Genomic DNA, 12787 nt, shown 5'->3' with positions numbered 1-12787 from the left:
ATCCTAGAAAATACCTATTTCTTATTTCCTCAGAAGCTAGTTTATGCTGATATGTAGGGCTTAAACATTTATTATTTAAACTTCCAGGGAGATTTTCCCAGGGCTCATTTTGTAGTAGGAGTTCCTTTGCATATTAGGCCACACACCCCTGATGTAGCCAATCCTCCAAGAGCTTACAGTAGGCCCTGTAATAAGAGCCCTGTAAGCTCTTGGAAGATTGGCTACATCAGGGGTATGTGGCCTAACATGCAAAAGAGCTCCTGCTACAAAATGAGCCCTTTTCCCGCTTATGTGTAATCCTTTATTTTTGTGTTATTTATATCTATATTCTTTGTTTTTTACTGTGGTTATGAACATGTCTCCAGAGGTTTTTAAAGGAAATGGTAGTTTTAGAGATTTTAATGATATTTTTAATTATATTAATAGCAGTTACCTACAAGTGTTACTATTTGTTTATTCCCAAGAATATCCTAAATCACACCTTTAACATTATTTGCATTTAAAAGTATAAAAATACTCTTCTACAATTTTGAAAGAGAGTAGCCTTTTCAAAAGATGTTGAAGAACTTTTTTTTCACAAATGATGTCCATTTACTCTGTTTAATACATGTGTCTCAGATTCCACTCCTCTCTTGCTAAGATTATATTGTTCTTTCTTTTGAAAACATATATTGTTGGTGAAAAGCACCACCAACCAAAACATATCAAAAATGCACTAACCTCAGCTGCCTTAAGGTCAGCAGTCTCACTGAGATGAGGCCACAAGAATCGTCCACTCTTTGGGAAGCTATGCTTTATCAGTGGGGAGGGGAAGGCTATTCACAGTTCACAATACCCCCAACCCCAATCAATCTAGGCACCATAAGCAGGCTGTATGACAGAGAAGGAATGAAGAACAAGGAAGGCTGGGATGATTAGCAGCAGGCAATAACCTAATGGATCAAAGAGAGGCCTGGGAAGATGCTGTACCATAGGAACCTAGGCTGAGGAAGCTTCAGTAAGCCTGACCAGCCCCTTCCCACTGACTGGTTCTGGCTGTAATGAAGCTCAGATGTGCCTCTGTGGAGAATTTTTACTAACTTTCTCTGGAAGATAACTGCAGACAGGTATTGAACAAGGGACTTCAGATATGGTAAACTTGCCTTGTTCCACAATACCAGCCCCAACTCTGATTTCAACACCAGAGTTAACAGAAGTTCCAAATCCCCCATGATGCTTCCTTTCTCTGTCTGTCCAGCAGGCTATGCTTGCTGTTTAGAGAACTGTGGTATGCAGGGCTTTTTTTTTTTTTTAGCAGGAACCCACAGGAATGCAGTTCCGGCTGGCTTGGTGTCAGGGAGTGTGGCCTGATATGCAAATGAATTTCTGCTGGGCTTTTCTACAAAAAAGCCCTGTGTGAAATAAGTGACATCAGGGGGTGTGGCCTAATATGCAAATGAGCTCATGCTGGGCTTTTCCCAAAAAGAAAAAAAGCCCTGGTTGTATGACATATGAGGCATAAATTCTTGTACTGCTCCCCCTGTTATTTTGCTAGCCAGAAGATTTGTCTTACACTTTCCTCCTGGTAGGATTCAAGCTTATAACAGTGGATTCCTACTCCAGTGCTTTTTACCACACCCCCATTGCACCCCACCATGAGCTATTGAGGACAAGTATGCCTTCAGTGAATGTGTAGTTGTATTTTGTTAGTCCCCCTAGTGTCTCTGTTCCTCCTTGCCTTGCATCTATTCCAAGGGGCACTATTCCCTGTGAGACCTGAACCCTTGTGGTAGGGAGAGGCCAGTTTCATTGGGATTGCCTCTATCAACCTTTTTTTTAACATGTGCCTCCTCTTGTCAAAAGAGTGACTGCATAAGGAGACTTAAGCCCTCATATAGAGAGATCCCAGCATCTGGGTGGCTACAGACCACCTAACAAGTATAATACAGTCCCCCACAGAGTGAAGGGTACTATGTTACTTTTATTTTTACCTTATTCTCCTTTGTGGGTAGTTGGGATGGTGTACAGATGATACCCAACAGTGCATCCCTGAAATATGATATAGCAATGCAGCCCTGGAATATGATACAGCACATCCTCATCTGAACTGGGATGGTCTCTTTTCCACAGGAGACAGGCAAACTCAATCAAATCTCTAAGCTCTCAGGCAGGCCAATGTGACACCAAGTCTGGTTTGATCAGGCTTGGCAGACATTTTTGTTTTGCTGAAAGGCTAGAGGGCATCCATTTTCTGATCTTGGCAATAGAGACACCCAGGCTCAAAGAAGAAATATTGTGGGTAATACTGGAATATTCCTTCATCCTTTGGCAACCTCGTGCAAGCCCTGTTCTCAAACCATAAACAGCAAAAGGACACAAGCACCCCAACAGTTCCTAAACAAATGGTCAGGATTGATATGGTTTGCTATCTCTTAGGAAAGACAGGAGAAACACAAATGTTAAAGGCTAAGTGTCAGCTTGTTATGGATGAATGTGTGGTATATCTCCAAACTGGTCTCATATTTCTGTCAGGAAAACTTTACTTTAGAATCTGTATTTTCCTTTCATTACTGCTAAAGTCCATCAAAGTAAACCCTTCTCCAAACATGTGATGAATGGGTATCCCTCTTGACACAGAGAGAGAAATCCATCACCTCTTGCAGAGCTTCAAGGGAAACAAACAAACAAAAAAGGTAAAGGTAGTCCCCTATGGAAGAACCAGTCATTTCTGACTCTGGGCTGATGTTGCTTTCACAACGTTTTCACAGCAGACTTTTTATGGGGTGGTTTGCCATTGCCTTCCCCAGTCATCTACACTTTCCCCCCAGCAAGCTGGGTACTCATTTTACCAACCTTGAAAGGATGGAAGGCTGAGTCAATTTTGAGCTGGCTACTTGAATTCAGCTTCTGCCAGGATAGAACTCAGGTTGTGAGCAAAGTTTAGGACTGCAGTACTGCATCTTTACCACTTTGCACCAAGGAAAATTAGCCTGCAATAAAACCTGGTCATAAAGCTATTGTCCAAAGTAATTAAAATCTTTTTTGAGGTATGACACCCTCCCTTCTCATTGGATATTTGGAATCTCATGATGTGACATAGTTTACCCTTGAACAGGTTACCCTGTTACCATAGGCTGGCTAGGCTGGGCAGGCGCCTGGTTTTGGTTCAGGTGACGGGGCTGGAGGCTTGCTCCCTCAGGACTCTCTCTCTCTTTCCCTGAGAGAACCCCAAATCTTTCGGGAGCTCTGAAGCTGTTAGCTTCTTGATTGCAAGAGACACCTTCTACAAGAATTAGGTAGAGTTCTCCCCTCCCTATCTATCAGTTAACCTCTGTAATTCTTCTTGTATGCTTGAAATTCTCTGAATAGGATGTAAAGTTTTAAATCATTTTTAATAATAAAATCCATTATTTAACCTAGGGTTTCAGTGGTCCATCTCCGTAAACACAGACAGGAGTCCCGCTTTACCTCCCTCTCATCTGGCGAGCCAGTTTGATGTAGTAGTTAAGTGCGTGGACTCTTATCTGGAAGAACCGGGTTTGATTTCCTCCACTTGCACCTGCTGGAATGGCCTTGGGTCAGCCATAGGTCTAGCAGAGGTTGTCTTTGAAAGGGCAGATACTGTAAAAAGCTCTCTCAACTCCACCTACCTCACAAGGTGTCTGTTGGGGGGGGAGGTAAAGGAGATTGTGACCACTCTGAGGCTCTGAGATTTGGAGTATAGGGCAGGATATAAATCCAATATCATCATCATTTTCTTCTTCCTCCTCCTCCTCCTCCCATTTGATCCAAGAAATTAAGATTCCCCAGTAAAAGCTGCCTTAGAGAGATATCACAGAGACAAGAGGTGCCACCGTGCATTGATTAGTTGCTTCTATCTATGGCTAGCATGGGGAAGTTATTGGAAAGCCACTCTGTGCCTAGTGTGTACTGGCGGTATTGCTAAGGTGTCCAGTGCTTGCCAGAGTGGTGGGATTTAGTATTGTGTTCTTCTAGCCAGGTATCCCAAACCTGAAGACTGTTTTCTGTGCTACTTATAGAAGACATCATGCCTTAAATTATATTGGAATGTAACCCATCAATTAGTTACATGTCAATTTTGAACAGAAGATCCAAGGCTTTTTTTCCGGTGGAATATGGTGGAACGGAGTTCCAGAACCTCTTTGGGGAAACACAATTATCAAAAAATGTTTAAAAGCTCATGAGGGGCACCTGTGTGTTTCTTCTTCATTTCCCTCTTGAGAGTTCCAGCACCTCTTTTTTCAGAAAAAAAAAAGCCCTGAGAGGACCGATACGTTAAAACTCATAAGCTATATTTTTACAAGTCAAAAAATCATGCGTTTTAGCCCTGTGCATCTGTCAACTTATGTTCAGACAGCAGGAGCACTCCTTCCACATTCCCTGAAGATATATGCCTAGTCTCTATCCCTGCCTTGGGTCAACAGTTCAAAACACTGATTAAAGAAGGATCATGTGATTAGAATATCTCTGCTTGTATGCATCAGGTACACACAGGTAAAAGTTACTCACATCCCATGGACTAGCTACTTCAGTTAGACTTCTATAGAACCAATCCTTGTAGACTTTACATTATTTATTTAATACTTTCACTAATGGGACTCAAAATGGTTATCACATCATTTCCCCCTCTTCTACTGTATCTTCATAGCAATAACTTTGTGAACAACTTTAGGCTGAGATATTTTGAAGAGCCCAAGGTAATCTGGCAAGCTTCCACAGCAGACTCAAACCAGGTACAACATTCTAATCACTAAGCTAAACCATTCCTCAGTCCAGTGAAAGGCTGTACCCTTCCTCTGTTTACTTTCCAGTGGCTTTAGACAATTGCTTCCATCAGGCAACTGAAAGTAACCTGCCCTTTCCTTATACCTATTCCCAAGCAGGTTGTATTCCTCACCTGTTTTGACCCCAACTGATCTCCTTGTTTTACCTTGTCCCTATATGGCTTCAAACTGCCTGTCTTTCTGGTGATGCTGTTTGTGATTCAGGCAGCAGCAAGAAAAAATTCCTTCCCAATTACAAATGCCTCACTAAGCTTTGAAAAAACAACAGGAAGAAAACAACTATCTGTTATATCTGAGCAATCAGAGGCTCATTAACATGTGACCCAGTAAAGATTGCTGAGACAGAGCTTTGAACAGTTGGAATGTACCCTGTTAAGCATTATTATCCATTACTGCAAAAAAAAAAAAAAAAAAATCAGAAGTATCACATACTAAACTGAAGAACTATCACGGTACCTTGATTTATGTTCAGCATGCTAACATACCCCTGTACATAAGCAAAATATTCCTTGGGCTAGTTACCAGAGCAACATAATTAGGCATTTTGCATAAATGGAAAATGAGTTATATTGTAATTTCAATGTTCTCCTCAGGAAAATTTAAGGAGCATTTAAAAGAAGCAACAGCCGCAATGTTTCTCTAATTTTTTGGATGATGTCCAAATACATCACAATGATTTATCATTATCATTGCAGGAAAGTAGTGGAAGAGACATTCACTTGAAAAATACAAACCTGACCAGTAAATGTTTTTATACTCTCCAATCATAACAAACAGCAAACTGCCATCAAGGAAGCAGACAGTTTCTGTACATTTCTGAAATCACAATGGCAAAACTGGCTGCAAGAGAAGGGTTGTGTTGCTTTTTGTAACGTTGTTTAAACCATAAAGCCATACCCAGTAAATATGCCTATTTTCAAAAAAGAAAATTGGTGTTACAGTAGGGAACCATTAATCTGTTTCAGAAGATGATTTATTTGCAGAGGACGGAAGATTTCACACAGTCTTTGCCAATTCATATTAAGCTCTCAGTCTACTGAATGTGCTTTATTGCTTCTGCCAGTAGCTACTCCCTGACAAAACCAATCTATGCCACTCTTTACATGGTATGAAAGAAAAAGCTTTGCTCCTGGACCATTGCATCTCTTTATGTTATGATATCCCATTCCTATTAGAAATACCTTCTATTGACATAAAAGTTTTCCACCTGAATTTCAGACATATTTACAAAAATTCCTACCTTTGAGAACTTTCTTAGTAAGGAAGTTTGGTTATTTGTAGTTATATTATTTGTAGTATACATCTTTGATGACCAACATGGCCCTTATTTGACACCTTTTTGTTTAATCTACAACTTTCACAACATAAAATGACTGGGATTATAAACAACATTCTCCCTTATGCTCTATTACTGTTTGATAAATTGACAGTGTATTATTTCCTACACATTTTACTTCCAAATGCATTCATCATCTATTTGCATTTAGAACTGTTTTTGCTGCATGCTGACCAGTCATCATCCACTGTGCTGTCCGTGACGACTGTGAAATATTTTCCTATGAGCTCAAAACCCATCTATGAAAAGCTGAGACCATTATTGAATTACATTACAGTTACCAGATTACAGACACCAATTCCACCTGTCATCCATATAAACCAATTCTGCAGTGAAAATAAATTAGTCTGAAATTTCTTCACAATGCTACTCTGATAATCAGAAAATGCCATTAAACTGTTGTCTGTTCATCTTGCAAACGCATGAAGGCTAAAAATTCAAGGCAATTATTGAACTGGGTGGAAAAGCTGCTGGTGCTTGGCATTTTTAAAAAAAAAAATTATTAAAGAAAGTATTGACTCTCAACTAGACAAAGCTTCTTCTGAGGCACCTGACAATGACCTCTTTTCTCAGAGGCCACTACACTTGGGCTGGGATCCTACACACACTCTCACTTGTTCAACTGCATTTAGTAGGACTTGTAAGTAAATATCATGTTATATCAGGTTGTAAATTACCATTTCCTTAAGGAATACTATAATTTCACAGTAAAATATCGTGTTTCAACAGTTACTTCTATTTCACATTATATTGTTCAGAAGTGACCTTCCAAAATTCTGGAAACTCAAACAGATTTTCATGTACTGTTACTATTGTTGATTCCTGCAGTAATTTCACACCCCTATGGCTGTTTGTATTCTAACATCTTCAGTGGATCATTGAATTAAGATTATATCTCTCAAGGACTTTTAAAAAGAGCATAATTTCTTCACAGATGCAACCCTGTCCTCTGAAACTTAAATGAAAATAGTAAGACAAAGATCACCATTACCATTAAGCTGTCATCTCGTTTCAGAAATGTTCCAACACCAAGCACAAGAAATCACCCAACCAATATGGATAAGGTGTAAAATGGAGAAAATTACCTACACTGAAAATAGATCCATGTGAGTTTTAAAGTCAAGATTTCAAACTGTAACTCACTGTGGAAGAAAAGTTCTGCCCTATGCTTATCTAAGTAACTACTGCCACCATCATCAGAATACACCAAAAAAAGAATTTGCAGCACAATAGTAAGTCGAAATCACACTTTCTAAGCCCACATAAACAAGGTCACTAAGTGCTAAGAAGAGCAAGCAGTTAATTGAGGTGCCAAATTAGTAGGGGCAGCTCAAACACTCCCTACACCAGTGCCACTGCTGCTCAGCCCTATGGAAGGCAGCTGCATGTGCACCTGGGACACAAAAAACAAATGCCTTGAGCTGCAGAGAAACATGGAACAAGCAAACTCCAACCAGTGATTATACCAGGAGAATTCTAATGCATCTTTGCCAATTCTAATGCATCCTACACCTCAACCCAAGTCTCAAACCAAGGAAAACAAGCCAGTTTATTGTAGAAGAAGAGGCATAAGCACCACCCTACCTTGTTGGAGTAAGGTGGCTTGCTGAGGTTGATCCCATCCCGTATGAGTTTATCCCTAATCATAATTTTCAGTCTGAGTTTGGGATAAATAATTGGCTCCTTGTTGCGAGTTGCTGCTTTCCCATGAAGATGCTGAGCAGGTGTCTCCTTCCAAGTTTTGGCCTCATATTGCTCCACCAGGTGACTGGTGTAGATCTCTGGCGAAGGGGAGCCCTGCTGCTGAGGTTCCAAGGTGAAGTAAAGCCCAGCTGTGGTCTCATCCTTCTCCTTCAGCCTTTGAACAGCTGCATGGATCCGTTGCCGGTGCTGTGGCAGGGAGACTCCAATAGCATCCAGGTCCGGGTCTCCAATTTGTTTGCATACCTCCAGGTCATCATAGCCATTATCCACAAAGGACTCGGCATACTGAGAAAGCTTCAGGGTCCTCAACCACTCGTAGACTATATTGGCACACATAATGGAAGAAAGGCTGGAGGGAGGGGGGGTGAGGGGGAGAATTAGGAAGAAACTGCAACTTTTAACACACACCCCACCTCTGGCGCAAAAGGAGCCCGTGGAAGCAAAATCCAAGTGAAAGACACATCAGTGGAGAAACGCGCGTTAAGCCATACACCTTCGCATGGGGAAAAGAGAAAATTCAATCCCAAAGCTGCAGCAAACGCCACAAATAGCGGGCGATGCAAACGGAATCCTCTTGTTCAGTTCCTCCTCTACCATCCGACCTGTAAGCCTCTGGCCCCTGAGGAGCTGTTACTTCTGCGGCCATCTATCCTCCAGTTCCCGACGGGTCCCATCTCTTGCTGCCACTGCTTCCCTCGGCTCCCCCGCGGCTTGCCTAGTTGCTTTTCCCTTTGCCACAATCGATGCATCAGTTTACGGTATGCTGCGCTGTGGGCGCGCGCCGGGATTTTAATCTAGCACCATGTTAATAGAGGTGGGAGGATTTAACACGCTTTTCCAGCGCTCGCCTATTTGCGCAGCACCCTCGCCTCCTCCTGACCTCTCTCCCTTCTCCTCAGCAAAGCGATCAGTTCAGCCTTCTCACTTCCTCCTTTCAGGTCCACCCAATAACCCCCTCTACAGTTGTCCGGACTCCCTCTGAGTGAGGCACTTGCCCCTGCTCCTCTCTTTCGACAGAGGAAAGCAGGCGGCATTCAGCTGGCGCTGTTCGTGTTGCAAGCAAAGCCCGCTCATTCAACAGTTTTGCTGCCTCCCGCCTTTCTCGCGTCGAATAATCCCACCTCCCTCAGCACGCCTCAGGGAAAAGGTCTTTCTCCTCAGTGGCCGGAGAAGGGGAAGAGTGAGAAAGACTGAGGCGGAGGACTTGGGCGACGTCGTAAGTGTGCTGCTAATGGCGCCAGTTATTTTTCGGGTTCAGCTGAGAGGGACCAAAGAGAAGAGGATATTTCACCTTTTTTTTTTTTTTTGGTCATTCTCTTTTAATTATTTACCTTCTCTTCGGGGAGCGAATTATGCAGGCCCGGGGTGGGGGTGGGGAGGCGGCTAGGCTCTGTTGCCGCAGTAGAGGGTTATCTGTCGGTGCGTCCCCCACAGTGTGCGGCCGCCAAGGAGGAGACGTGGGGGCGCCTCTTTTCCCTCTCGCCCGCTCTTGGGCCTTGTCTCAGACTCAGGGGACCCTTTTCGAGGGCCACGGTACTCTCCCAGTCGGTCCTTGCAACATGAACCGTTTTGTATTTCTAAATTCGCTCTCGTTCTCCTCTGATAAACTAATGAGAAGCCACAAGTTTCTCGTCCTTGAAAGAAAAAAACTGCGACTTGTGTCACGAAGCGCAATGCATAGAAGTTTCAAGGCCAGCAGCTTCTTCGCGACATCTGCTTGAGGACGCTGCATGGGGGGGTGGGCGGAGGGCACACAGCTCTGCGGTGGCGTTTCCATTCTTTCTCCCCCTCCCTCCAGACCCACTGGCGAAAAGAAGGGGAGCGGGGGTTCTCTTGGCTTGTATAGGAAGGAAGGTGTAGGTAATACAGAGCTAGTTTCACACACACCTAGATTTAGAGCGAGACTCACAAAAGCCGAGGCAGTCTCCTGTGTGTTGGCTTTTTACTTCCAAAGGCCTCTCTGGACCAGTAGATACCGGTATATAGGGAAACGAAGCAAGCGGTGGCGTCACTGCTGGCCCTCTGTTCTGTCCCCACAGTTATTGAGCTCAATTCTTTTTCCATCTTGGATTCGCTGCGCCCTCTGACGATCTCTGCAGAAACTGAATTTCTTTTCTAAGTCATCCCCAAAAGGCTGTTTTGCGAATATTAAGGCATTGCATACACAAAAAAATACTTCCGTGAAAGAGGAAAAACAAACCGAAAGCTGTGTAGGGCACAGGCTACGTGCATTTGCACTTCGCAGCCTGTGCCATAAGCTTTTTCAAAACTTACAGAAGTGACTGGCTGTATCACTTCAAACTGCCTTTGGGACTCATGTGATTGAGTGTTGCTCTTACAAAATACAACCAATTGTCCTGAACATCAAAAAACAGTAATGTGTCAGGAATATTAGTTTTGCTCCCACATCCCCCCTCACCTTTTGACAACAATCCTAAAAGGCAACAGATGAGGACATGTTGATACTTTGCAGCTCTGGGACTTTTATCCCACTGTTGTGGAATGGTAGAGATACAAATCACAAGCTTGTAAAGCTAAACACATACTGTGAGCAGGTGTCTAGCTAGTTCAGAGGTTTGATGCACAGCTTGTACTTAGTCTTCTTTATTATTTATTTAAACATTTATATCCCGCTTTCCCTTGTGGTTCAAGACAGCTTATAGTAATTGCTACAAACATTTTCAGTTGAAACCAAAAATAAAATAGCAATACACAAAACCCTCCCCCCCCTTGAAAAATGCCTACTACTCAACTTCTGTCAAAAGCTCTGGCAAATGAACAGGCCTTGCAGCACCTCCTGAAGATCTCATAGGAGGGGTCTCCCTCATCTCTTTAGGGAGTCTATTCCATAAAGCAGAAGCCACAACAGAAAAGGCTCTGGTCAGTGCCAGATGTGCCACCCTAACAAATGGCTACCTGACAATTGTAGCTGGCACACAGGGACATGTGGAAGGAGATGATCCTTCAAATATGTGGGTCCCAGGTCAGGAAGGGCTTTAAAGGTTACAAGCACCTTGAGCTTAAATTTAGAAACAACCAATGTAGCCTTTTCAAAATGGCCAACAAACATTCCCAAACCGGTGGATAGCCCCTGATAGTAGTTCACACAGACAGTAGTTGGGTTGCTGCATTCTGGACCAGTAGTAGTTTCTGGGTTGGCTTTAAGGGAAGTGTTACATAGAGCACATTGCACGAAGCTACAGAAGCATGGATCAGAGTGGCCAGATCAGTGGAGTCTAGGTAACAAGAAAGTTGGTGAATCACATGCAGTTGATGGAAGGCCCTCTTGGTCCCATGTGAATCTGCTTCTCAAACAGCAAGGCGGGGTCCATGAGCACCCCCAAGCTCCTAGCCAAATCTGAATAAGCCAACATCATTTCATCTAGGACAAGTGGATTCAATCCCTCTAAAATATAACCCTTCACAGCAACTGTTACCCTATTGGGGGAAATTACCTTAGCGAAAGGCAAGTAATGCAAGATCTCTACCTTTCTATCCGGGGATCCTTCTCTTAGAGAACTCTCAAATAAACCAGGCTGATGTTTAACTGGTAGTGTTTTTAATTGAAAATAATAAAGTAAAATGCATGTACTAGCATCCTATACATATACACAAGAACCAACCAAGAAAATTTAGAATAGGCAATATTTACCAGTCTTGAAGATTCAGGTCCACGTAGAGAAAGAGAAACGACCAGTGCTTCACGTTGTGAAGCCAATGTCAAGAACAGACCATACTGGAAATGAGTTCATGTATTTATAGAAAATTGCACCTTGAGGCAATCTGACAGGTTTGCCCCTAAAACAGTACCTTAATGTGTTTACAGGAAGGTGCCCAAGGAGAAATGGTTGATGGTTCTCCCAGAGGGAGATCAAAGAGCTGAGTGGAGTTTGATAGTCCTCCTGTAGCTAGGATATGGCTGTTGATGTGCATTGATGACCTTTGAAATACAGAATAGATGACACTTCCAGGTGTTATAGATATGCTAATAAGGGTGTCTGTGACAAAGGGGAAGTGTCAGGGATGAAAAGAGATCCAGGTAGGCAGCCACGTTGGTCTGAAGCAATAGAACAGGGATGGGGAACCTCTGTCCTGAGGGCCGTATGCGGCCCTCAAGGTCACTTGGTATGGCCCTTGGGGATTGCTGGATCGAACTGAGCCATGTGGCAGCCTCCCTGGGGCCTGGCTAGCCTGCAGGATCGTGGGGCCCAGCCACGCTGTTCAGCAGCCTCCCCAGGTCCAGGCAGGGATCACAGGGCCCAGATGTACTGTGCGGCAGCCTGCCTGGGACCTGGCTGACTTACCAGAATTGCTGCAGGGCCTGGAAAAGATACTGTCGCAGTTCAGTTTGCACTTGATTATCCCAGATGGTGTGACCTAATATGCTAATATTAGGGGATGTGGTCTAATATGCTACTGAGTTCCTGCTGGGCTTTTTCTACAAAAAAGCCCCGGATCTAGGCATTTGCCTAGGGCGGCAGGCTGTGTGTGTGTGCGCGCGCGCCAGATTAGGCTCTCCCCACATAAAAAAACAATTATTTGCATTAATTTTGCTGGCCTGAATCATTCTCCCTCAGCTGAGCACTGATAATTTTGTATGACCCGCAAATGATGTTATAAATATTCATATGGCCCTTGGCAGAAAAAGGGTTCCCCATCCCTGCAATAGAACAAAGTAGGAGTCCAGTAGCACTTTTAAGACCAACAAAGTTTTATTCAGAATGTAAGCTTTCCTGTGCATACACACTTCTTCAGACAAGGAATGAGGTACAGTGAGCAGAGCTACATATAGCTGGTGGTTAGTGGTTTAGAATGCAAAATAGTACTATGTTAAAATGCAATGGCAGAATAGTAAAATTAACAAATTGAGAAAACCTTTGATCTGGGTAGCAATAGCGTGGGAAACCAATAAAACAGTAACAAGTCGGAATGTGAGAATGTTAATTATTCTATTGCTAGTAAG

General features: G+C 43.1%; 1 protein-coding gene across 2 annotated transcripts in view; it reads right to left on the bottom strand.

Moving 5' to 3' along the window:
• SASH1 (SAM and SH3 domain containing 1) overlaps nucleotides 1-8186 on the bottom strand; it is a 1059311-nt gene extending 1051125 nt beyond the window's left edge. For both annotated transcript variants that reach the window (XM_060240717.1, XM_060240744.1), the window contains exon 1: nucleotides 7705-8186. In XM_060240717.1, coding sequence (XP_060096700.1) covers nucleotides 7705-8160 — 456 coding nt within the window. In that variant the 5' untranslated portion in view covers nucleotides 8161-8186. The remainder of the gene's footprint in view (nucleotides 1-7704) is intronic.
• Between the last annotated feature and the right edge of the window lie 4601 nt (nucleotides 8187-12787).

Source organism: Heteronotia binoei, chromosome 1, assembly GCF_032191835.1.
Source record: "Heteronotia binoei isolate CCM8104 ecotype False Entrance Well chromosome 1, APGP_CSIRO_Hbin_v1, whole genome shotgun sequence".
NCBI lineage: Eukaryota > Metazoa > Chordata > Lepidosauria > Squamata > Gekkonidae > Heteronotia > Heteronotia binoei.
This window is presented reverse-complemented; position numbering and strand designations above follow the sequence as displayed.